General features: G+C 46.2%; 2 protein-coding genes across 2 annotated transcripts; one reads left to right on the plus strand and one right to left on the minus strand.

The window, feature by feature from the left end:
- Positions 1-221: 221 nt before the first annotated feature.
- EMC1 (ER membrane protein complex subunit 1) lies at positions 222-16,589 on the minus strand. Its single transcript, XM_088466294.1, has 23 exons — positions 16,302-16,589; positions 14,358-14,482; positions 13,915-13,980; positions 12,967-13,057; positions 12,545-12,673; positions 11,943-12,069; positions 11,714-11,863; positions 11,117-11,287; positions 9,207-9,278; positions 7,365-7,406; positions 7,121-7,243; positions 6,944-7,040; positions 6,673-6,789; positions 5,928-6,127; positions 5,697-5,846; positions 4,968-5,132; positions 4,414-4,533; positions 4,180-4,317; positions 3,137-3,310; positions 2,836-3,046; positions 1,794-1,878; positions 1,487-1,616; positions 222-1,405 (listed from the first exon to the last, which is right to left on the minus strand). Exons 1-23 carry the CDS (start codon positions 16,394-16,396, stop codon positions 1,226-1,228), a joined length of 2,958 nt encoding a protein of 985 aa, XP_088322420.1. The 5' UTR covers positions 16,397-16,589; the 3' UTR covers positions 222-1,225.
- MRTO4 (MRT4 homolog, ribosome maturation factor) lies at positions 16,508-25,417 on the plus strand. Its single transcript, XM_088466296.1, has 8 exons — positions 16,508-16,756; positions 21,981-22,039; positions 22,448-22,551; positions 23,034-23,115; positions 23,200-23,267; positions 23,997-24,148; positions 24,456-24,532; positions 24,671-25,417. Exons 1-8 carry the CDS (start codon positions 16,729-16,731, stop codon positions 24,818-24,820), a joined length of 720 nt encoding a protein of 239 aa, XP_088322422.1. The 5' UTR covers positions 16,508-16,728; the 3' UTR covers positions 24,821-25,417.
- Positions 25,418-25,446: the final 29 nt, after the last annotated feature.

The raw sequence follows: 25,446 nt of genomic DNA on the forward strand, positions 1-25,446 counted from the left end.
ATTTGAAAAATAAAGAAATTATAAAGCATCACAACCCCAAAAAAAAGAAAAAGCCCAATAAAACCCAAGTTATATATAAAGCTTTGCCAGTTAATCAGCCAATCACATACAAACAACCCTTAGAATTTGAGGTCGTCAGGGGACTTATGACGTAGAAGCCCGTAGAGGTAGTGGATACAATATGGAGTGTACTCCGTAACGACAGAACACTTACAGCAAGGTAGGTCATACAGTATCATTTTATTTCTGCAAGGTTGGAGATTTTATAGAATGGTTTTGTCATTAACGTGGAGTCGGCTGTCACACGCGATAGGTGAAAACGAGGAATGAAACCTTTTATTACCTGCATGTGTGAATGTTACAGATCCTCATATAGACACATCCACGTTCTTCTTTCACACGTGGCAACAAACACTCCCAGAGGAAAACGTTATTATAGACTCTTGAATGGTAAATTAATTTCCAGAAACTCTGGATCACTTATAATAAATAGTTACGGACAGATGAAGACAGGCAGCGAAACGTTAACAGTAATCCAATGGCTTTAGTTATTTTCCTTTCTTGAATTTCTCATTGTTTTACTTCCCAAAAACAACCCCTTACAAAACACACACACACACACACACACACACACACACACACACACACACACACACACACTATTCTGAAATCTTCTGTCTGATGTTCTATAAAATAAAATCCGAGCTATGATCACCGCGTTTCCAGTTCATAATATCACGTTTCCGACTGAAGTGGGCAACAAAAATGTCATTTAATAAAAATGATGAATGATGTAAATTACAGAAAACAATAATCTCAGCTTTCCTAAAACCGTACGTGCACCTTATATGCATACAACCTGCGATTGTACCATTAGGCAACATTGGGGCCCTGCCAAACACAAACATGGGATTTATTCACAGGGGTTAGTTAATTTATTTAAATAAAACTTAAACCTCGAACAAGGCATCTGCCCTTTTGAAGAAAATCAAACTCACATTTCATTCATTCAGTCAACCAGCATAGATTTGGTGATTGATTTCTTCCAGTGTCGGCCGACCCCACATACAGGTGACAATAAATCCACAGCAGGCTAATGTATCATATCAATTCAAGTTAAATCAGTTATTCCCAGTGTTCCTGCTGTGTCCTCTCCTCTGTGATCGCCAACGATGAGCGGGTAAAGTCTCCGGAGATCGCATTACGGTTCCCCCAGACTACGGCATTAGCGCCATGCGCGGTTCAGAAGTTTGACTTGTGCCAGTCTTTTAGTAATCATGGTGGCAAAGACGAGACCAATGAGGACACTGCTGATTAGGATGTAATCGTAATCGTCCTTTAATACGTCAAACTGCTTGGAGGGATAAACTCGCGTCTGGTAGATGTCCAGGCCGTAGGCAACGACCTGCGGGAAAATACAAAATGTAAAGTCAAAGGCTTGCATGGTGGCCCAGAGAACGAAACGCGCCAGGGGCGGATCACTCACCAGGCACGTAGACTCCAGGCCGGATGGAGCAGTGTAAATCCCCCTCATCCGGGACACAGTTTGGTTGTAGTTTATGAAACGTTCGGCATGAATCTGAATGTCAGGCGTGTAAGGGATCAAGTTCTCTTCTCTGCAACATAAAGAACGGAAATTATTATTGAAGGATGTGCGTTTAGCGGCCAGTCGCGGCTGAATGCGCATAAGTGAGCATTAGCCTGGGACTTCAACAAAAACAAAACTCACTGACGTCAGACAGAACACAGCGAGAGTAATCGTAATGGTATCTATCGTCGTTTCTATGTCTGACCTTGTGTACTCTGTGGGGATCTCAGGACGGCGGGGGTCCAGCAAGGCTTTGGGAAGGGAAAGGATAGCCCCTGATGGAAGTCCAACTGCAGAAATGAATGAGATTTAGGATTATCGCCATTCACTGCAGGAAATCTCTCCAGCTTCATTCCCTGGAACTCATCACATCAGTAGGAACCTTCAGTAATTACAACTGGGAAAGACCCTGTCACTGCGCCACACGTGGCCCTCACAAAGCACCGGCATGCACTATCCGCACGCGTTCCCTTCCTGCAGTAATAGTGGCTCTTTTAGGGCTACACACGTCATCCAGCATGGACCTGCAACATTCATTCCTAGTACTGAGAATACTATTAGCGGAGCACACATTCAGGGGTGTAGCCAGAACTTTGTGGGGCCCCATAGCAACATTTTCAAGGGGCCTCCACCCCCAATGTTTCTAGAGAGTCACCTCTCTCTGCAGCAGTTGCTCTATGCCCTATTGTTTTATGAACCATAGTAGTGCCTTCTTTCACAATATGCCACATTGTAGAGCTCCCAAATCACATTATGCCAGTGTCCTAAGTACATATTGTCACATTGAAGTGCCTCCAGTTCATATTATGCCACATTTTAGTGCCTTCAGTTCATATTATGCCACCTTGTTATGGCCCCGGTTCATTTTATGCCACAGGATATTGCCACAGTTCATATTATGCCACACTGTACTGCCCACCGTTCATTTCGTACAACATTCCAGCGCCCCCATTTCATGCCACATTAGTGCCCTCCAGTTCATATTATGCCACACTATAGTGCCTCCACTTCATATTGTGCCACAGTTCATAAAACACATTACAGTGCCCTGTTCATATTATGCCACATTACAGTGCCCTCTTACCATTACAACATCCACCATACATACCACTCACTGAAAATGTAATGTCACCCCATTCAGACCGGTTAACAGGTCAGACCAAATTGTTCCAGATCCAGGCCCCCTAAGCCCCATAGCGATGGCACCCCCTGCACCTATTATAGCTACACGCATTGCTGATAATTACTGAGGATGTGACGACTGGTAATGCCACGTTCGGTAATTGTTGACTGCATAGCACGGATGGCTGAAGGGAAGATATAGGATTGCTGCAGGACATGCGGGAGGTGAGGCCTGTCCAAGGAACTGAAGCTTGTGCTGTTATACTGTTCAGTGCCTTCATAAAGCTCCAAGACAGTCAGCTCGTTTCGGCGAGCCTTGCTGTTCCAATACTGGTACTGTGGGGAAATGAGGAGATGGGCTGTAGTTGGAGGAAAGAGTGAATTAAAGGACAGGAGAGGGGAAGATGATTGATAATTCCATCTTACCACCACCCAGTTCTCAGAGTGGACAACGTGGACAGGACCTTTGGCCTTTCTCTGCATTGATGAGTGGATGATGCGTCCCGTAACCCCATCAATGAGATAGATTTCTATGAAGCAGCGGTCAGGATGAGTGTCTGTGCTTTCCATCACAAGTACCAACAAATTGGGATTCAAATACTACAATAAATGAAAATCGTAAAAGGTCTGTCAGGTTCCTCAATGCCACAATAATCTTCTAACATAACCATGTAGAGTTATTATCGTAAGAGCTTGGCCCACCAGAAACCCTGAGAGAGCTTGGCCCACCAGAAACCCTGAAAGAGCTTGGCTCACCAGAAACCCTGAAAGAGCTTGGCTCACCAGAAACCCTGAAAGAGCTTGGCCCACCAGAAACCCTGAAAGAGCTTGGCCCACCAAAAACCATGAAAGAGCTTGGCCCACCAAAAACCATGAAAGAGCTTGGCCCACCAGAAACCCTGAAAGAGCTTGGCCCACCAGAAACCCTGAAAGAGCTTGGCCCACCAGAAACCCTGAAAGAGCTTGGCCCACCAGAAACCCTGAGAGAGCTTGGCTCACCAGAAACCCTGAGAGAGCTTGGCCCACCAGAAACCCTGAAAGAGCTTGGCTCACCAGAAACCCTGAAAGAGCTTGGCCCACCAGAAACCCTGAAAGAGCTTGACCCACCAGAAACCCTGAAAGAGCTTGGCCCACCAGAAACCCTGAAAGAGCTTGGCCCACCAGAAACCCTGAAAGAGCTTGGCCCACCAGAAACCCTAAAAGAGCTTGGCTCACCAGAAACCCTGAAAGAGCTTGGCCCACCAGAAACCCTGAAAGAGCTTGGCTCACCAGAAACCCTGAAAGAGCTTGGCTCACCAGAAACCCTGAAAGAGCTTGGCTCACCAGAAACCCTGAGAGAGCTTGGCCCACCAGAAACCCAGAAAGAGCTTGGCTCACCAGAAACCCTGAAAGAGCTTGGCTCACCAGAAACCCTGAAAGAACTTGGCCCACCAGAGTCCCGCACAGGGTGCAGAAGTCACTGTCCTAACCTTGTACAGAACGCTGCGATCACCCATAACTCGCCCCTGAGAGTGAACGTGCTCATTGGAGCGTTTTCCCTTTATAACGGTAATCCTTTGGATTTCTGGGGGGAGCAGGATTTCCCAGATCTCCTCTGTGGACAGGTCCTGGAAGAAGAAATTTGCATTTAAGACAAACATCCCAACGAACGGGACAGTCATAATGTAAATAAGGGTTCGACGAGTTCCCCCACTGCTTCATACCTTGTGTAGGTTGAGTCCGGTCAGTTTGCCTTTCTCGGTATCCACCAGGTAGAAGAAGATGGTAGAAGACAGCTCCTGCAATTGCTGCAGAACGTTCTTTGTGGCTGGGAAGGGGATGACCTGGGAGGAGGATTGAAGAGTTATCTCAGACTGGTCTAACAGTATAAATGCCTTTTACAGGAGCCAAGAAAACACAGACAATTATCACCGAATTTATTATTGCTGCCAGACTGACTATAATTGACTCATAATTGTGGGGAGGAGACAGATAAAGGAGCATATTAGCAGTATAAAAAGACAGCTCTTTACTTATAGGAGTTTCTTTCTGATAGAAGAGGCATCTTGAGTATGTCCTGTCCCATTACATCTTTTCTGAACAGTTTTTAAAAGTAACTGAGCAAACCCTTTAAAAATTAGGCAAAAAAAAAAAAAAAAAATAAGAAAAAAAGTCCCATGTACGGGAGGCAATTATATAATCCTGTCTGCTCTCTATACATCTACCCAACACAGGCTCTCACTGCAGTATATAGCACTTCCCCTCCTTCTCGTCCCACCTTGTGCTGATCGTCCAGCAGGAGAAGCACTTTGGCGTAGTCGTGATCCATTACGGGGAGCAGCAGGGATTGCAGGATGGGTCGCTGGAGAGGAGGAGGCGGCGTCATCTGACTCAACTTTCCGAATATAGGGTTGAAGACATAGAGGGAACTCATTGTCGTCTCCTGGAACATAAAACAGAAATCTTTCTGCATTTCGGGGTGACGGACAGGTACAGTTACAACATCAATGAACAGCTCCACATGTTACTGATGGGATGTAGTTGTATTGCCGTTGAATAGGATGCTTGGTACCGATATACCGCCGCCGAAATCCCACCGCCCGGCATAATGCCGACGCCGATATCCCAAAGGAAATCAGGATAACAGCGTCGGCATCCCGAAAGTCCAGACCCGGGTATTTGTTAGTTTCCCCGGGGAGGGGGGGGAGAGGAGTTAGGCTACGGGGAGGGGGGGTTAGGCACCACCCCCAGGAGGGTTGCGTTTAGGGTGCACCACAGGGGGGAGGTTAGGGTTAGGCACCACTAAGAGACGGTTAGGATACTTACCAGCCCGGGATCTTCAGCGTTCAGGCTTCTGGCGTCGGTATTTGAACCGGCGGCTATTCAGCCTGCCTGCATCTCATACCCATTCCGTAACCAATCACATCTATTAAAACGCGTTGAGGATATTGCCTGACTGACTGCAATACAATGATACAGAGACATCGGAATGCACAGGAGGTCTTACCTTGTCCTTTACCAGCAGGGTGCACTGAGGAGGGTGAGGAAAGTGGGCAGTTGTTCTCTGTACAAGCAGCTTGAAGGAGGCACCTGGCTGAACGCCTGGCAGGTAGAACTTCCACAGGATGCTGCCCGAGCTGCTCTCAATACCAAAGAGCTGTAAAACAGGAGAATATGAGAGTTACACCAGCAGAACCGACGTCGCACCAGCTGCACCGGGCCCGAACCCCCTTCTCACCTTCCCAGAGGACGTCACCACCACCATCATCTTCTGCAGGTTGAAGTCGTCCCTGGCCAAAGTGTCCATGTTGATCTCACTGCGGATCTGGCTGCGCGGCTTACGGGCGTCGCAGAACATCTTCCACAAGTGGGCGCTCCAGGACTGCAGCAAAATCAACTGCGAGGACAAACGTTTCAGCACCATTCCCAGCAATCCATCTGAAATCGGGGACATGAGTACGGAGAATATTAACCCCTTCATCATCTACTTTGTAGCTCTGCGAAAAGATATTGTTTCTATGTGCTGGTCAATGAGAATAACATTTGTATTTGAGTTTCAGAGTACATTTTATATGATCTTGGTACAAGTAACATTTCCTTTTGGTAACATTTAAATGAACCGTCTTTAGGTCACAAAAAAGCAAGTACACGTTGGTAAGGTTTAAACAGCAGGTTGGGCGAGTTTAGGATACTGACCGACAAGTGTCTGTTTCCTAACCCTGTCGGGATCCTGTTCCCGTCCCGTTTGTAGGAAATGCAACTGCCTAATAAGTTATGCAAATAGGGGGATTTTACTTTTTTCGTGCTATCAACGGTCTAGATAGTGGATTATCTGCGACAGAACAAGGCGGCGTTTACCTTGTATAGCTGGTTCCAGGCAGCACAAACAAATAAGAGTAAAAAAAACAGTAAAATACAAGTATAAGCAAGGAAATGGCCTAAGATGTCCATGCAGGAACCTCTAGATGTCCCACATTCTGTACCTGCTTTCTTGCCAAACTCCCCTTCCAGCTCGGCCTGGGCCCCGGTTAGAGGTAAATCGACCATTTCCATAGTGACCACATCCGCCAGCGACTCCTCTCGCAGCCACAAGACCTTCCCTGTGGAAAGCAGGAGACTGTGAGAAGATGAGCACACACAATGGAAGCGATACAGAGAGAGAGGGAGAGAGAGAGAGAGAGGGAGAGAGAGAGAGGGAGGGAGGAAGGGAGGGAGGAGGGGGAGAGGGAGAGAGAGACTGGCGTCAGCAATGACCTGGCTGGTACAGGAACAGGAGCTGGTTGTCCTCTGACTGCACCAGAGCTCGGTAACCCACAGAGTCGTCTTTTTTCAGGAAGAGCTGGAGGAACAGCTGCAAACACAGAACGGTGTGAGACTGGCAGAAAGCGGCACACAAAGCTAAGACGCGGTACGACCAGATGTCACACTCACGGCATCGGGCCTCACGCAGCTCTGCTCCAATGTGAAGGTCAGCGTGGTGTCTAGGAGCCGCCGCCCACTGTCCGCCATGTACAGGCTGATGGCAAAGGTCTGTCCGGGGCACGGCACGGCATCCTGCACCGAGGGAACAGGCAGGACAAAAGAAATACAATGACTTGTAAGATGTGGGCATTAACTAATATAAATATATATATATATATATATACACACACACACACACAGAGTTGGGACTTACCTGAGGGCAGCTCAGTCCTGGTGGGATCTCTGTTGCCATTTGCTGTGTTAAAAAATAAATTAAATAAGAGGACAACAAACAATGGTGCATGGTGCCGCAATACAAGTAGAAAATATACAAGTTTAAAGGCTCGATCCAATTAGGTGCGAATGGCGAGTTTGTTTCTTTAAACTCGCACACATCGCCGCGAAGCGCGCTCCCGAGAATTCTCCAATCCAATTAAAAATGCCTATTCGCACGACTCGCAGCGGAGGGGTGCGAACTGACTGCCAAATGAGATTTGTGATAAATGCATGAAAATGTGGGGAGACCATCCTGGACCCCTCAAAATGGATAATTTCTTTAGCAGGACCCTATAGACGGCTATTTGTGGGAATTAGGAAGTTACTGTAGGTTTTTAAATGGTGACAAATGGCTGATTTGTGTTTTGTTTTTTAAAATGCAAGAAAATGATAAAAAACAAACTTTTTTAGTTTAATCTCAAACGAATTAAACGAAAAATGCACAAAAAAATGTAGGAAAAAAGGTGATTTTGGGGTACTTTGAGGGCACCTTGAGAAATGGAAAAAAAAAAATGATAAAACCAATTATTTTTCAACTAAAAATTTATTGTAATTAAATTCGGGGTGCCGAAACTAACAAAAAAGTTGATTTTGGGGTAATGTGAGGACATTTTTTTTTTTACCCCCAAAAAATGACATGTAATTAATTATTGGACTAAATAAGCCAATTAGAAACTTCCAATTGCCTAATTGGGGACGTCCAAGGGGTTCAGCACGGTGTCCCAACATTTTAACCTTAAAATAAAGATTTTACCCTCCACCTCTCACCCTCAGGGAGGTGCGAGTGAAAAGTTGCGAATTCAGTCTGACTGATACAGTGCGAGTTGCTGATTGGATTGCAATATTAATATGCTATGCGAATTCAAAGTGAAAATAGCACCTCGCAATTCGCACCTAATAGGATTGACCCCTATGTGTCTGAAAGATGATAAAGGACTACTGGATACATGGTGTAAATAATAAAGCACGCTATAAATATCACCAGGGAAGCGCTAAATGGTGCTCCAAATCATGTGGCAGCGCCACCTACAGGCTTTCAGAAACGCGTCAGTCCACTAGAGGGCGCTTTAACACATCACATACATGTAGCTCTCTTTACAACCCTTTTACACCAATATATGAATTGCACCGAGGTATATTAGCATAGCTGTCATGTGGTTGTTAATATGCAATATACTGCGTTAGCTGTACAACTAACTACAATGTATTTCTGTACTATGAATTGTGCCTATAACAATCATACTATAATGGATTATTAATAGTATATGCATTAAACTTCAAACCGTCACTCCGGGTCTCGCACCAAAGGGAGCGTGCTGTCGATGTTGAGTGACAGCACGCCCCCTTTGGTGGGCGGGCTGGGGGGGTGGCTGCCCAAACGGAGGCGTTCCCATGTGAAAGCCTACCGTTTGGGGCCGGCCCCACTGACATCACAAGTGATGTCAGTGGAGAGATTCCGGCTCTGTTAGAGCCGAAATCTCTCTGGGGCTTGCGGCAACGAGACCCTACCACAAGGGTCTCGTCGCAAGCCCGATGGTCGCGATGGTCTTGACCATCGCGACCATCTTCCTGGCCGCTCGCTATAGCTGTGGGTGGTCACCCACAGCTATGCGAGTGGCCAGGAGGCCATTGGAAAAAAAAAAAAAAAAAAAGACCGGCCCCGATTCAGAGCGGGCGCTCTGTCAGAGCGTCCGGCTCTGAATCAGGCCCTCAGTGTGGCCACCAACAGCCACTTGGCTTTGCTGTGGGTACGATATGTAGGTGTACGCATCACACTGACCGTATCAGTCTTGCACTGCATCACCGCTGCTACAGTCTTGTCCGCCGTGGAAGCAAAAGTTACCAGAGACACCTGAAAGAGAAGATTTTATTGTTAAAGTGTATGAAAAACTTGGACCAGTTCTTCCACTGGGAGGGGAAATGGGTCTGATCCGAGAGGACTGTCCATCTAGCAGGACCCAGGACTAGTTCTACCACTGGGATGGGAAATGTGTCTGATCCGAGAGGACTGTCCATCTAGCAGGACCCAGGACTAGTTCTTCCAATGGGAGGGGAAATGTGTCTGATCCAAGAGGACAGTCCATCTAGCAGGACCCAGGACTAGTTCTACCACTGGGAGGGGAAATGGGTCTAATCCGAGAGGACTGTCCATCTTGCAGGACCCAGGACTAGTTCTACCACTGGGAGGGAAATGTGTCTGATCCGAGAGGACTGTCCATCTAGCAGGACCCAGGACTAGTTCTACCACTGGGAGGGGAAATGTGTCTGACCCGAGAGGACTGTCCATCTAGCAGGACCCAGGACTAGTTCTACTACTGGGAGGGGAAATGTGTCTGATCCGAGAGAACTGTCCATCTAGCAGGACCCAGGACTAGTTCTTCCAATGGGAGGGGAAATGTGTCTGATCCGAAAGGACTGTCCATCTAGCAGGACCCAGGACTCCTGTAACTCTACCAATGGGAGGGGAAATGTGTCTGATCCGAGAGGACTGTCCATCTAGCAGGACCCAGGACTAGTTCTTCCAATGGGAGGGGAAATGTGTCTGATCCGAGAGGACTGTCCATCTAGCAGGACCCAGGACTAGTTCTTCCAATGGGAGGGGAAATGTGTCTGATCCGAGAGGACTGTCCATCTAGCAGGACCCAGGACTAGTTCCATCACTGGGAGGGGAAATGTGTCTGATCCGAGAGGACTGTCCATCTAGCAGGTCCCAGGACTAGTTCTACCACTGTCTGATCCGAGAGAACTGTCCATCTAGCAGGACCCAGGACTAGTTCTACCACTGGGAGGGGAAATGTGTCTGATCCGAGAGGACTGTCCATCTAGCAGGACCCAGGACTAGTTCTACCACTGGGAGGGGAAATGTGTCTGACCCGAGAGGACTGTCCATCTAGCAGGACCCAGGACTAGTTCTACCACTGGGAGGGGAAATGGGTCTAATCCGAGAGGACTGTCCATCTTGCAGGACCCAGGACTAGTTCTACCACTGGGAGGGGAAATGTGTCTGATCCGAGAGGACTGTCCATCTAGCAGGACCCAGGACTAGTTCTACCACTGGGAGGGGAAATGGGTCTAATCCGAGAGGACTGTCCATCTAGCAGGACCCAGGACTAGTTCTACCACTGGGAGGGGAAATGTGTCTGATCCGAGAGAACTGTCCATCTAGCAGGACCCAGGACTAGTTCTTCCAATGGGAGGGGAAATGTGTCTGATCCGAAAGGACTGTCCATCTAGCAGGACCCAGGACTCCTGTAGCTCTACCAATGGGAGGGGAAATGTGTCTGATCCGAGAGGACTGTCCATCTAGCAGGACCCAGGACTAGTTCTTCCAATGGGAGGGGAAATGTGTCTGATCCGAGAGGACTGTCCATCTAGCAGGACCCAGGACTAGTTCTTCCAATGGGAGGGGAAATGTGTCTGATCCGAGAGGACTGTCCATTTAGCAGGACCCAGGACTAGTTCCATCACTGGGAGGGGAAATGTGTCTGATCCGAGAGGACTGTCCATCTAGCAGGTCCCAGGACTAGTTCTACCACTGTCTGATCCGAGAGAACTGTCCATCTAGCAGGACCCAGGACTAGTTCTACCACTGGGAGGGGATATGTGTCTGATCCGAGAGGACTGTCCATCTAGCAGGATATTAATCTGAGGGGAGCGCGGCTCCCCCTCCTCACACGGTACTGAGCTCACCTGAGAAAAGTCGCGCAGCGGTGTCAGGACGCCATCTCGGTACTGCATTAAAAGGAAGCGGCGTGGAGAAATCTGAAGGAAAAACTGTGGCAGCGTTGACCCTGCCACACTGCGGGGAGCGGTGATAATACCGAGCTCTGTGATGTCATCAGCCACCTCCACACCCAGGGACTACATTGTAAAACAGGTAGACAACTTAGCAGTCATTCCTCTCACAAAAAGACACAAAACCAATTACTTATTATAAAGGTATAACTTTCAGATACACATTTTCAGGGACAATTTAAAACAAATAATCTTCTTGTAACATACACAGTTATATACGTAGCCTTTTCCAGACCTTGACCAAGGTGTGACGGCTGTACTTAGCTACGCCACTTGGAGCTACTGTTCTCTGGTAGACACTATAGGCGAAGAAGGTTTACTTTCTACAGTGGTTTGGTGCTCAGATAATAAAAATGAACGTTCTAAAGATTTACAGTTGTACCAAATACTTTAAAGGTTTTTAAATGTTAACATACTTGGGGGCAGATTAATTTTTTAAGATAGTAGGATAGTAAGATATTATAATGCGATGGAGAGGAACGGGTATCTGACCTGCAGGCGATGCCGAGTGGTTTCCTCACCAGACTCTAGAGACAGTGTGTGGAGAGAAGCCGTCTCTGTGTCTGTACAGACTAGGACACTGTCGGCGACCACCCCACACGTCCCCTGAAGAGTGCGGAGCCAAGGAGCTGACACCTGGACCTGGGGAGATATAACGCATAATGGTCAGGAGGTGATCAGGCCTGTCACACCACTGGTTTAAAGACTCTCTCCAGCTGACCTGCTGAGTGACAGATCCATCTTCTATGCTGTACGTCAGGATCCGGATGTAACTGTGGGGGAGAATGCCAACCACATGGACTTGCCCCTTGTAGGAGGAGTGCAGCAGCTGGTACTGCACGGTGCCACTTGTAGAAAGACAAGAGGTGGAGATCAGTACATACACACACAGACACACACACACACAGACACACACACTTGTTTCAGCTTTATCGCCACCTAGTGGTGGAGCTATTTGCAACAGCAGCTGCACTGTAGCAAACATGATTAGAATGTACCTATTTCCTATAAATTGCCTCATGCCTCAGCACCTCGAAATACACTTGCACACTTCAAGATTAAAATCTAATCTATAAACACCTGTCAATTTGCTTCATTCAATAAGTGAGGTAAAGACACTAATGATAATTATATATACACAACTATAGATCATTGTTGGATTTAAAGCAAAATAAATAGTTTGGTGCCATCTGCTTAACCCCCCCTCCAATAAAAATTATAAATCATGCTGGGAGTTGTAGTTATGAGCCATTAGCATATACAGAACTTCCAATGACGTATATATGATCCAATCACTTTTTTATTTTTTCACATGATACTTACCTGTCAGGGAGAGATTCGGCCCATTTTTGGTGCCCGTTGGACAGATAATGGAGAGACAGAACCGATGCTTTTAGTACCGCAATGTATCTCGCCGTGTCCTGAGTGCCAGCAAAACCAGCTGCCTGAAAACTGAGACAACGTGAAGGAGACACCATTAAAGTGGAGACATTGTCTGCGCGCAGCGGAGGCTGACATTTTGTGAGTGACATTGAACACTGGTTCAGCTCAAAAATTAACTGTCCATGTGATGCATATACTTAAAAGAAAAAAAATACATTTATGATGCAATAAGTATATATTCTGCCAGAATTATATCTACTGAGAACACAGGATTACTAGGAGATTGTGGATTTTTATATCAAAAGGCTAGTAAGGGAAAGTCAGGTAGGTGGATATTTACTGCCTTTATAATGGTTACTTACCTGCCAGGTTCTAGAACAGCCTCCCAATTCAGACCGCCAATGTTAGTCTCCCAGGACCGCAAAACACGACCCCCTGATATCGTAAGGGCATCTGAAGTACATACACATTAAAATAGACAGAGTGAAACTTTCCTTCAATATCATCTGGAAACTGTGTTTTGGAAGCTAATCCAGCCTACGCTGTCATTCCATGTAAATCTGGCCTCCGGGAACCATCTTTTAAAAAGCTTGGTACACACTAGGCCAACGAGTCGGCCATTTAGCCGACCTGTCTAAGGATTGGTAAGTGTATAGGCACTTACCAATCGTCCGCCCGATGTGTCAAGTTTGACGTCACAACTAGGCAGGCATTTAAGTTTGCTCACCCAGCAGAGCTGTCACTCACCGCCAGGTCCCTGCAGCACGTGTGCGGGCGATCGGTACATAGCACGTACACACCAGCAGATGCACCGATATATCTTCATCTACTGTCCTGCATATCCACTGTACACACTAGCAGATTCACTCACTATAGATATATCGCCCGTTCAATGGAATGGGAGATCTATATATATATATATATCTCAGTGTTTATCCTACCTTAGAGTGTACGGAAGATTTCATTGACCATGGCAGGAGCAGCAGTGCAGAGATACTTATGGTGTCCATCTGCACAATCGAGGAGACTAATTAGGGGTTTGTGACCACCTCCCTATTCCCAGCCATATTGTTAACGCGTATGGGAACTGTTGAGACCCCCAAAGATATAACCCGCTAGGCCACGCCCCCCAGCCATTGTATTATGAGGACATTGCAGGACAGAGACAAAGATAAAGGTATTCTACTGAGGAGTAAATGCTGCAAGAAGAAGTAATAATATGTTAGAGAAGCCACAGAATTCCCTGCAACAAGAATGTATGTGTAACCCCAGGGAATGTACATCAACGGCCCCTAGGGAAAATCACTCACCTTGACCATACATGAGAAGAATATCTACGGTTCCTTCTGCCGTATCCTTATCAACATGACGCCACACTAAATTACAGGGAAAGAAAAGTATGGAACTTGGTATATATGTAGCTGTACACTTTCTACTATCTGGGCAGTAGGAGGAATTAATCTCCCAATAACCTGATGCTGGGATTATTAGTACTAAAGAGAATTGCAATACAGGAAACACAAAGGAAAATTACTTCCTATTACCCATCAGATGGTTTCTACAGATTCTTCTATGCCGACAGTGTAAATGTATTAAAATGAAACATGATGACAAAGAGAGGATAAACCATCCCAATATTTCTCAGTGAAAGCAAAGCGCACAATGAACACTTGTGCCAACGTGCCTTCTATCTATTCAGGTCTGTATTCACTAATATCATTTTTTCACAAAAAAAACACAACATGCAACTCACAAATATCCCCTGTGCGCGAGTTCAAGGCCACAACAACGTTCTTCTCAGTGGCTGCGATGAGTTTCTTTGCTCCTTGTCCAGACTCCAGCGCAGCGAATTTCAGCCGTCCCACATATTGCTGTCTCCTGCGGACAGAGGGGAAGACGGCATCAAATAACTCTGGGTGTGCAACCAGCCGGACTGGGATTATCATTGTAGCCGTACAAGAAGCGTCACCATCAACACAGGGAAATGAGGAGTTATATTTGTAGATGTATTATGAATGGCTCCTATATTACCGTACACAACATAACTACAGATGTATCTGAAACTAATAGTACATGTACGTAGGCTATGTGACAATATGATGTATTATATAATTTACCTCCCCTCATCCAATATGCCAAAGCAAGGATGGAAGAGGACAGTTACAATATATTGTTTTAGAAATAAGGTACCTGGTAATAATGGTAATTATGAAAATAAAGAGAACTGATAATAGAGATGCTGATGATAATTCTGATGATAATAAACAGAGATACGGCCTCCACCTCTCCTCCTCCCATCCAGCGCCCCCATATCTCAGATATTGGCTCCCTCCTCTCCTTCCTCTATGCCCCATCCCGCAGTGATCTTATCAGCTCCGTCATCGCCCAATATCACCTGTACGCCGATAACTCCCAATTTACTATTCTTCCCGTGTAGCCAGCTGACCTACTGGCCTCTAATCTTGGATGCCCCAGTGCTTCCCCAGCAGCTGACAATACCTCCCATGCTCTGCTCCCCAAGTCCGCTGCCTGGAAGCCATCGTTGATTATGCTCTCCCATTTTCCCCATATTGAATCTCTCTCCCTTATCATTACTTCTCACGCACGGCTCCAGGCTACCGTTACCTCCATCTACCTCTGTTTCCCACCGTGTAAACACCTCTTTCACAAGCAATAAGACATTCATTCAACCTCTAAATGGGGTGTTAAAACTCTCCCCTTCCTGCCAGCATGCCACCCCCTCTCCTCCATATCTAGAACCCCTACCCCCACCCTCTATGGGGGGGGAGTTAATTCAATTGGGGGCGATGCTCGCAATGCACCATTGGAACGCCGGCAACTGTACACCCTTCATCTCCCCAATATCGTCCCTGTGTCACGCATTTTTATCTGCAGCCCCACACAGCTATATAATAGATTGAACGGGCAGCACTCCTCAAAATACTTGTATATAATCAGCAATGCTGGTGCCCACCAGTGCCGCCGGGCACAGCTCAGGCAGAACAGAAAATAGAACCCAACGGAACGGCCGCACTCAATGCATAAATGAAGACTCTGCAGGCAAGGTTAGTTACCAACGTTTCAATACATTGCACCCTGACAAAAATGTATTTATTTTTTATTTATGTATTGAGACTTTGGTAACTAACTTTGACTGCAGTCTTCATTTATACATTGAGTGCGGCCGTTCCGTTGATCAACCTGACTTGTAGTTAAACCCTCTGTGTCACATATATTCCATCTAGAATGTAAGCTCTCCGGATCTCGCCACCACATGATTTGCAGGTTACAATTAGGTGTATTTGTACTTTCTGAAGCAGCCTAGGACTATATATATATATAGATAGATAGAGAGAGAGAGAGAGAGACAGCTTTGCTCTGTTGTTATATGTTCCACCCCTATGTACGGCGCTGCTGAAGCCTTGTGGTGCCATATAAATATGATAGATGATGAGAAGGAGAAGAGGGACATCAATGGTAAGGATGAGGATTGACATACCTATTATTACTAATAATAACAACAACAATAATAATAATAATAATAATAATAATAATAATAATAATAATGCATATAATAGAGATAATGATGATGACCGGGCAGAGGGTACTGCCAGGCTCCATGCCCTGACTGGGGCGATGGTCACCTAACCCCTGGGGTGCTCTGACACTACCAGCTGTCTCAGCCCCCAGCACTCACCAGTCGAACTTCCCCACCTGGTCCTCGTACACGGCGGCGCCCAGTGACAGGGAGCCCAGAAGCAGCAGCAGCAGCAGCTCACACGCAGCCGCCATGACAGAGAGAGGCCGGCGGCTACACCTCCAGTCACCACCGAGTTCCCGGCTGCTGCAGACAGAGCGCCCACACAGTACCACAGAGACAGGACGGTCTACCTGCCATAGACGTGGAGTTAGGGCCAGAGCGCCAGTGCGGTAGGCATCATCAGCGCCAGCTCCGTCACTGCGAGGTACCCGGATACTGGGCGGTGCAGGCAGTGTGGCGGGCAGCCCCGCTATCCCATCATGCAGCGCGAGGCCGGGGGTCCTGACACGGCACATGCTGCTTCCTGAGTCCCGAGCACCACGTGAGTGACAGAGCGGAGCCCGGACAGCAGACAGCAGACAGCATGCCGAAATCCAAGCGGGACAAGAAGGGTGAGCCGGTCCCCGGGGGTGCACCACTGACCGGCACAATGTCCAGCTATATAACCTAAATGCCCAGTATCCAGCTATATAACCTATATGCCTAGTTATATAACCTAAATGCCCAGTGTCCAGCTATATAACCTAAATGCCCAGTGTCCAGCTATATAACCTAAATGCCCAGTGCCCAGCTATATAACCTAAATACCCAGCGCCCAGCTATATAACCTATATGCCCAGTGTCCAGCTATATAACCTAAATGCCCAGTGTCCAGCTATATAACCTAAATGCCCAGTGTCCAGCTATATAACCTATATGCCTAGTTATATAACCTAAATGCCCAGTGTCCAGCTATATAACCTAAATGCCCAGTGTCCAGCTATATAACCTAAATGCCCAGTGCCCAGCTATATAACCTAAATACCCAGTGCCCAGCTATATAACCTATATGCCCAGTGTCCAGCTATATAACCTATATGCCTAGTTATATAACCTAAATGCCCAGTGTCCAGCTATATAACCTAAATGCCCAGTGTCCAGCTATATAACCTAAATGCCCAGTGCCCAGCTATATAACCTATATGCCCAGTGCCCAGCTATATAACCTATATGCCCAGTGCCCAGCTATATAACCTATATGCCCAGTGCCCAGCTATATAACCTAAATGCCCAGTGCCCAGCTATATAACCTAAATGCCCAGTGTCCAGCTATATAACCTAAATGCCCAGTGTCCAGCTATATAACCTAAATGCCCAGTGCCCAGCTATATAACCTATATGCCCAGTGTCCAGCTATATAACCTATATGCCTAGTTATATAACCTAAATGCCCAGTGTCCAGCTATATAACCTAAATGCCCAGTGTCCAGCTATATAACCTAAATGCCCAGTGCCCAGCTATATAACCTAAATACCCAGTGCCCAGCTATATAACCTATATGCCCAGTGTCCAGCTATATAACCTAAATGCCCAGTGTCCAGCTATATAACCTAAATGCCCAGTGCCCAGCTATATAACCTAAATGCCCAGTGTCCAGCTATATAACCTAAATGCCCAGTGCCCAGCTATATAACCTATATGCCCAGTGTCCAGCTATATAACCTATATGCCTAGTTATATAACCTAAATGCCCAGTGTCCAGCTATATAACCTAAATGCCCAGTGTCCAGCTATATAACCTAAATGCCCAGTGCCCAGCTATATAACCTAAATACCCAGTGCCCAGCTATATAACCTATATGCCCAGTGTCCAGCTATATAACCTAAATGCCCAGTGTCCAGCTATATAACCTAAATGCCCAGTGTCCAGCTATATAACCTATATGCCTAGTTATATAACCTAAATGCCCAGTGTCCAGCTATATAACCTAAATGCCCAGTGTCCAGCTATATAACCTAAATGCCCAGTGCCCAGCTATATAACCTAAATACCCAGTGCCCAGCTATATAACCTATATGCCCAGTGTCCAGCTATATAACCTATATGCCTAGTTATATAACCTAAATGCCCAGTGTCCAGCTATATAACCTAAATGCCCAGTGTCCAGCTATATAACCTAAATGCCCAGTGCCCAGCTATATAACCTATATGCCCAGTGCCCAGCTATATAACCTATATGCCCAGTGCCCAGCTATATAACCTATATGCCCAGTGCCCAGCTATATAACCTATATGCCCAGTGCCCAGCTATATAACCTAAATGCCCAGTGTCCAGCTATATAACCTAAATGCCCAGTGTCCAGCTATATAACCTAAATGCCCAGTGCCCAGCTATATAACCTATATGCCCAGTGTCCAGCTATATAACCTATATGCCTAGTTATATAACCTAAATGCCCAGTGTCCAGCTATATAACCTAAATGCCCAGTGTCCAGCTATATAACCTAAATGCCCAGTGTCCAGCTATATAACCTATATGCCCAGTGCCCAGCTATATAACCTATATGCCCAGTGCCCAGCTATATAACCTAAATGCCCAGTGCCCAGCTATATAACCTAAATGCCCAGTGCCCAGCTATATAACCTATATGCCCAGTGCCCAGCTATATAACCTATATGCCCAGCTATATAACCTATATGCCCAGCTATATAACCTATATGCCCAGCTATATAACCTATATGCCCAGCTATATAACCTATATGCCCAGCTATATAACCTATATGCCCAGCTATATAACCTATATGCCCAGCTATATAACCTATATGCCCAGCTATATAACCTATATGCCCAGCGCCCAGCTATATAACCTATATGCCCAGTGCCCAGCTATATAACCTAAATGCCCAGCTATATAACCTAAATGCCCAGTGCCCAGCTATATAACCCAAATGCCCAGTGCCCAGCTATATAACCCAAATGCCCAGTGCCCAGCTATATAACCCAAATGCCCAGTGCCCAGCTATATAACCCAAATGCCCAGTGCCCAGCTATATAACCCAAATGCCCAGTGCCCAGCTATATAACCTAAATGCCCAGTGCCCAGCTATATAACCTATATGCCCAGTGCCCAGCTATATAACCTATATGCCTAGTTATATAACCTAAATGCCCAGTATCCAGCTATATAACCTAAATGCCCAGTGCCCAGCTATATAACCTATATGCCCAGTGCCCAGCTATATAACCTATATGCCCAGTGCCCAGCTATATAACCTATATGCCCAGTGCCCAGCTATATAACCTATATGCCCAGTGCCCAGCTATATAACCTAAATGCCCAGTGCCCAGCTATATAACCTATATGCCCAGTGCCCAGCTATATAACCTATATGCCCAGTGCCCAGCTATATAACCTATATGCCCAGCTATATAACCTATATGCCCAGCTATATAACCTATATGCCCAGTGCCCAGCTATATAACCTATATGCCCAGTGCCCAGCTATATAACCTATATGCCCAGTGCCCAGCTATATAACCTAAATACCCAGTGCCCAGCTATATAACCTATATGCCCAGTGTCCAGCTATATAACCTATATGCCTAGTTATATAACCTAAATGCCCAGTGTCCAGCTATATAACCTAAATGCCCAGTGTCCAGCTATATAACCTAAATGCCCAGTGCCCAGCTATATAACCTATATGCCCAGTGCCCAGCTATATAACCTAAATGCCCAGTGCCCAGCTATATAACCTAAATGCCCAGTGCCCAGCTATATAACCTAAATGCCCAGTGCCCAGCTATATAACCTAAATGCCCAGTGCCCAGCTATATAACCTATATGCCCAGCTATATAACCTATATGCCCAGCTATATAACCTATATGCCCAGCTATATAACCTATATGCCCAGCTATATAACCTATATGCCCAGCTATATAACCTATATGCCCAGTGCCCAGCTATATAACCTATATGCCCAGTGCCCAGCTATATAACCTAAATGCCCAGTGCCCAGCTATATAACCTATATGCCCAGTGCCCAGCTATATAACCTATATGCCCAGCTATATAACCTATATGCCCAGTGCCCAGCTATATAACCTATATGCCCAGCTATATAACCTATATGCCCAGCTATATAACCTATATGCCCAGCTATATAACCTATATGCCCAGCTATATAACCTATATGCCCAGCTATATAACCTATATGCCCAGTGCCCAGCTATATAACCTATATGCCCAGTGCCCAGCTATATAACCTATATGCCCAGTGCCCAGCTATATAACCTATATGCCCAGTGCCCAGCTATATAACCTATATGCCCAGTGTCCAGCTATATAACCTATATGCCTAGTTATATAACCTAAATGCCCAGCTATATAACCTAAATGCCCAGTGCCCAGCTATATAACCTAAATGCCCAGTGCCCAGCTATATAACCCAAATGCCCAGTGCCCAGCTATATAACCCAAATGCCCAGTGCCCAGCTATATAACCTAAATGCCCAGTGCCCAGCTATATAACCTATATGCCCAGTGCCCAGCTATATAACCTATATGCCTAGTTATATAACCTAAATGCCCAGTATCCAGCTATATAACCTAAATGCCCAGTGCCCAGCTATATAACCTATATGCCCAGTGCCCAGCTATATAACCTATATGCCCAGTGCCCAGCTATATAACCTATATGCCCAGCTATATAACCTATATTCCCAGTGCCCAGCTATATAACCTATGCCCAGTGCCCAGCTATATAACCTATATGCCCAGTTATATAACCTATATGCCCAGTGCCCAGTTATATAACCTATATGCCCAGTGCCCAGCTATATAATCTATATGCCCAGTGCCCACCTATATGCCCAGTGCCCACCTATATGCCCAGTGCCCAGCTATATAACCTATATGCCCAGTGCCCAGCTATATAACCTATATGCCCAGCTATATAACCTATATGCCCAGTGCCCAGCTATATAACCTATATGCCCAGCTATATAACCTATATACCCAGTGTCCAGCTGTATAACCTACATACCCAGTGTCCAGCTGTATAACCTACATACCCAGTGTCCAGCTGTATAACCTATATACCCAGTGTCCAGCTGTATAACCTATATACCCAGTGTCCAGCTGTATAACCTATATACCCAGTGTCCAGCTGTATAACCTATATACCCAGTGTCCAGCTGTATAACCTATATACCCAGTGTCCAGCTGTATAACCTATATACCCAGTGTCCAGCTGTATAACCTATATACCCAGTGTCCAGCTGTATAACCTATATGCCCAGCTATATAACCTATATGCCCAGTGCCCAGCTATATAACCTATGCCCAGTGCCCAGCTATATAACCTATATGCCCAGTTATATAACCTATATGCCCAGTGCCCAGTTATATAACCTATATGCCCAGTGCCCACCTATATGCCCAGTGCCCAGCTATATAACCTATATGCCCAGTGCCCAGCTATATAACCTATATGCCCAGTGCCCAGCTATATAACCTATATGCCCAGCTATATAACCTATATGCCCAGTGCCCAGCTATATAACCTATATGCCCAGCTATATAACCTATATACCCAGTGTCCAGCTGTATAACCTATATACCCAGTGTCCAGCTGTATAACCTATATACCCAGTGTCCAGCTGTATAACCTATATACCCAGTGTCCAGCTGTATAACCTATATACCCAGTGTCCAGCTGTATAACCTATATACCCAGTGTCCAGCTGTATAACCTATATACCCAGTGTCCAGTAACTGATGATAAATTCTATAAGTTACTGGAATGTTCTGTGTGGGTGTGTATCTATGTATATATTTGTCTCCCTCCAGTGTCTCTAACAAAGACGACCAAGAAGGGTCTGCAGGTGAAGCAGAACCTGATAGAGGAGGTGAGTACTCTGGCTGCTAGGTGTACTATCGGATCGGTGCTGAGTTAGGCTGCCGGGTGTACTATCGGATGAGCGCTGAGTTAGGCTGCCGGGTGTACTATCGGATCGGTGCTGAGTTAGGCTGCCGGGTGTACTATCGGATCGGTGCTGAGTTAGGCTGCCGGGTGTACTATCGGATCGGTGCTGAGTTAGGCTGCCGGGTGTACTATCGGATCGGTGCTGAGTTAGGCTGCTGGGTGTACTATCGGATCAGTGCTGAGTTAGGCTGCCGGGTGTACTATCGGATCGGTGCTGGGTGTACTATCGGATCAGTGCTGAGTGCTGGCATGTTAGCTACTGTAAATGGGCATGTGTGCTGGGATTTCTGGCTGCCGTCATCCCTTCTCTCCTCACATCTTTCTCCTCCAGCTGCGGAAATGTGTGGACACCTATAAGTACCTGTTTGTGCTGTCTGTGGAGAACATGAGGAACAACAAGCTGAAGGATGTGAGGAACGCCTGGAAACACAGCCGGTACTTCCTCCGAATACTCCCTGTACTCCGGGTAACCTGGGCACATCAGAGCAGAGAGCACTCTGGGGGCTGCGCTAGGTTCTGACTGTCTGTTCTATAAAACGGACCTTCAGCTGAATGTGGTTTTATGTTTTACTTTAGGAGCATATAATACGTGGCACCTGCGCTGTCCGCAGAGATTGGTAGGCTGTAGTTGGCAGCTCGAGGGCCGCGGCCCCGTCTAGGAATATTGCCCCTCTTTCTGTTCTCTGGTCTGCAGTTTATTTTTTCTTAGACCTTTCCCCAGACTGAGTGGACCCGCGAGTATTCCACCTGTTTCCTGTAAGGTGATCCCCCAAAAACCCGACACCCTTTGCAGAGACTTATGACACAACTGTGCTGTTAGTTGGTCTTCAAACATGTTCTAAAATCTAGAAGTTATCCTGTTATTATGAGAGGACTGTTCGGAAATCCGCTTTAAAGTTTATTCCTATGACTCTTAGATTATTCTTCGGCAAGAACAAAGTGATGATCCTGGCTTTGGGGAAGGGCCCCTGTGACGAGTACAAGGATAATTTGCACAAGGTGAGATGCTGCCTTGCTCTGAGCCTGTCTGTGACCTCTGGCCGCTGTCACTGTAATACTGATATCTCTGTTCTCTTCTTTCAGCTGAGTAAGTGTCTGAAAGGAGAAGTCGGGGTCCTATTCACCAATCGCACAGAGAAAGAAGTTAAAGAGTAAGACAATATAGGGGGTCTTATTACTCCTTCTACATCGTGACCAGAATTGTGTAGTATCGAGCTGGACCCTCTCAGCAACCGGGCGAAGATAACACCCCCCAAAGCAAACTGTATACAAATAGATTTTTGTTTCAGGGTTAAAACTTATGGAAAAAAACACTTCTGTGGTTATTTCAGACTGTCCCAGAAAACCATCCTGAAATGTATTTTAGGGGGATACAAAATATGTGTGCGCTTAATGACAGCTCAGACACCAGGGATATAGCAGCATGGATGGGAGTAATAAATCTTGGTATGGGATAGCAGATTCTGCCCAGCTGTTAGGAGGAAGTCACTAGTGCAGTGGTTCCCAAACTGTGTGCTGCGACACCCTGGGGTGCCTCAGGTTGGTGGTCCGGCACCAAATCAAATTCTTTATGGTCACTGTAATGTAAATATGTGCACTAACCTGTCCACCACTATATAACTAAACCTAAGGATGACAGGTCAGCACAATTTACTTCACTACATCTTTTTCTGAATTTGTCAATAACAAACTTTCGGCTTAGGGGTGCCGTGAAAACACTGCTGGTACTCTAGGGCGCCGTGATTCAAAAAAGTTTGGGAACCTCTGCACTTGTGACAAGATGTGGCGTAATGCCATTAAATGTTGGCACCCTGATTGCTTGCTGATCTGCCGCTCTGTCTGGTCTGCAGAGGTTACTTTTCATGACCTGTCTCTTGCAGATGGTTTAATCAGTTTAAGGAGACAGACTTTGCCCGAGCTGGGAATAAGGCCACCTACGGGGTAGTCCTCGACGAAGGGCCGCTGGAACAGTTTACACATTCGATGGAGCCACAGTTACGGCAGCTGGGTCTGCCCACAACACTGAAAAAAGGTGAGCGCTTCTCTCCCGAGATAAGGATTGTGTTCTGTGCATGGGATAGGACAGTCTAGGGACCAATGCTACACAGGTAAAACTCGAGTCATTGGTTTGTGTCTAAAGGCCCTCACACACCTGCCGGACGGTGACATTCATGTTTAGAATCCCTGATTTGCTGATCCTGATCAAATTTTGGTTGGGGTCCACAAATCAGGGAAATTCAACATGTTGGATTTTACAGATACCCCAGCATCCTGGGGCTTTTAGTGAGAAACCATTCAAATCACTAATCTCTTTCCATTACACTGATTTGTTCTTGCAGGAGTGGTGACTCTTTTGTCAGACTACGATGTGTGTAAAGAGGGTGACACACTCACCCCGGAACAGGCTCGCATTCTGGTGAGTTATAGAGGTGGTTTTGTTACATCTGCAGATTGTAACCTTAGTTCAATCGTATTTGCCATGTCCCCAGTGTAAATATTACCCCCCTTCCTCTGTGACGATGATATTCCTACATCTAGTGTATTCTTGTTGCAGAAACTGTTTGGGTACCAGATGGCAGAGTTTAAAGTCACCATTAAGTCCATGTGGGAGGCAGAGACGGGTGCGTTCCAGAAGTTTTCGGAAGACTCTGAGAAGAGTGGAGATGAGATGGATGATGAGCCGGAAGATGAAGCTGTGGAGTGACTCCAGCCTGGGAAGAGCTGTGGCCACGTTCCTGTTGGAGCCACCTGTGCCTCCGGGTGCATTCCCGGATTAAGTGAAAACACCTGTCCCGGGAACTTCTGGGTAAAGACTCTGTTCCAGTGGGAAACAAAATAGTTCCTGTATTTTAACAGAAGACCTTTCTGATCGTGTGTATATATATATATATATATAACCTCATTGTTTTTACTCCTAATTGCTGCCGTGTTTTCAGGTCTTGGTTGCAGGTTAACGTTGCAGCTCTGCACAATTAACACAAGGTGCTCGCTGTGTGTACCTGCCCCAAAATCCTTCTACACACTATTGTTACCCATGTTCTCTGCTGCTTCCTAGGACTCGGCCCATCCTGTCTGACATCTGACTGGTTTCTTATGTCATGTTCCAGTTAGAAGTGCTGTCAGTGAAATCGGTGGAGACGAGTCCTATAGTAGAACTCTGGCTAATCTGATATCTCTCCCTAAGTCTATACAGACCCTTTTCGCACCTGTATGTGAGTGCTTGTATGTTGGTCTGTATGTATTCTGATAAAGTGACTGGGCCGTTGTATGATAAACTAGTTAATAAACCAGTCTGATTGCCCCTGTTTTGTACGTTATCTATTCTTCCCC

Source organism: Taudactylus pleione, unplaced genomic scaffold (genome assembly GCF_031769625.1).
Source record: "Taudactylus pleione unplaced genomic scaffold, aTauple2 ptg002751l, whole genome shotgun sequence".
Taxonomy (NCBI): domain Eukaryota; kingdom Metazoa; phylum Chordata; class Amphibia; order Anura; family Myobatrachidae; genus Taudactylus; species Taudactylus pleione.

What these genes read in the sequence shown, in the direction of transcription:
- MRTO4 (XM_088466296.1), top strand. Translation starts at nt 16,729, where the DNA reads ATGCCGAAATCCAAGCGGGACAAGAAGG. An exon ending in ATCCAAGCGGGACAAGAAGG is followed by an intron (nt 16,757 to 21,980) that starts GTGAGCCGGTCC and finishes GTCTCCCTCCAG; the next exon opens with TGTCTCTAACAAAGACGACC. An exon ending in AACGCCTGGAAACACAGCCG is followed by an intron (nt 22,552 to 23,033) that starts GTACTTCCTCCG and finishes TATGACTCTTAG; the next exon opens with ATTATTCTTCGGCAAGAACA.
- EMC1 (XM_088466294.1), bottom strand. Translation starts at nt 16,396, where the DNA reads ATGGCGGCTGCGTGTGAGCTGCTGCTGCTGCTGCTTCTGGGCTCCCTG. An exon ending in CAGGTGGGGAAGTTCGACTG is followed by an intron (nt 14,483 to 16,301) that starts GTGAGTGCTGGG and finishes CTCTGTCCGCAG; the next exon opens with GAGACAGCAATATGTGGGAC. An exon ending in GCTGTTCTAGAACCTGGCAG is followed by an intron (nt 12,674 to 12,966) that starts GTAAGTAACCAT and finishes ACGTTGTCTCAG; the next exon opens with TTTTCAGGCAGCTGGTTTTG.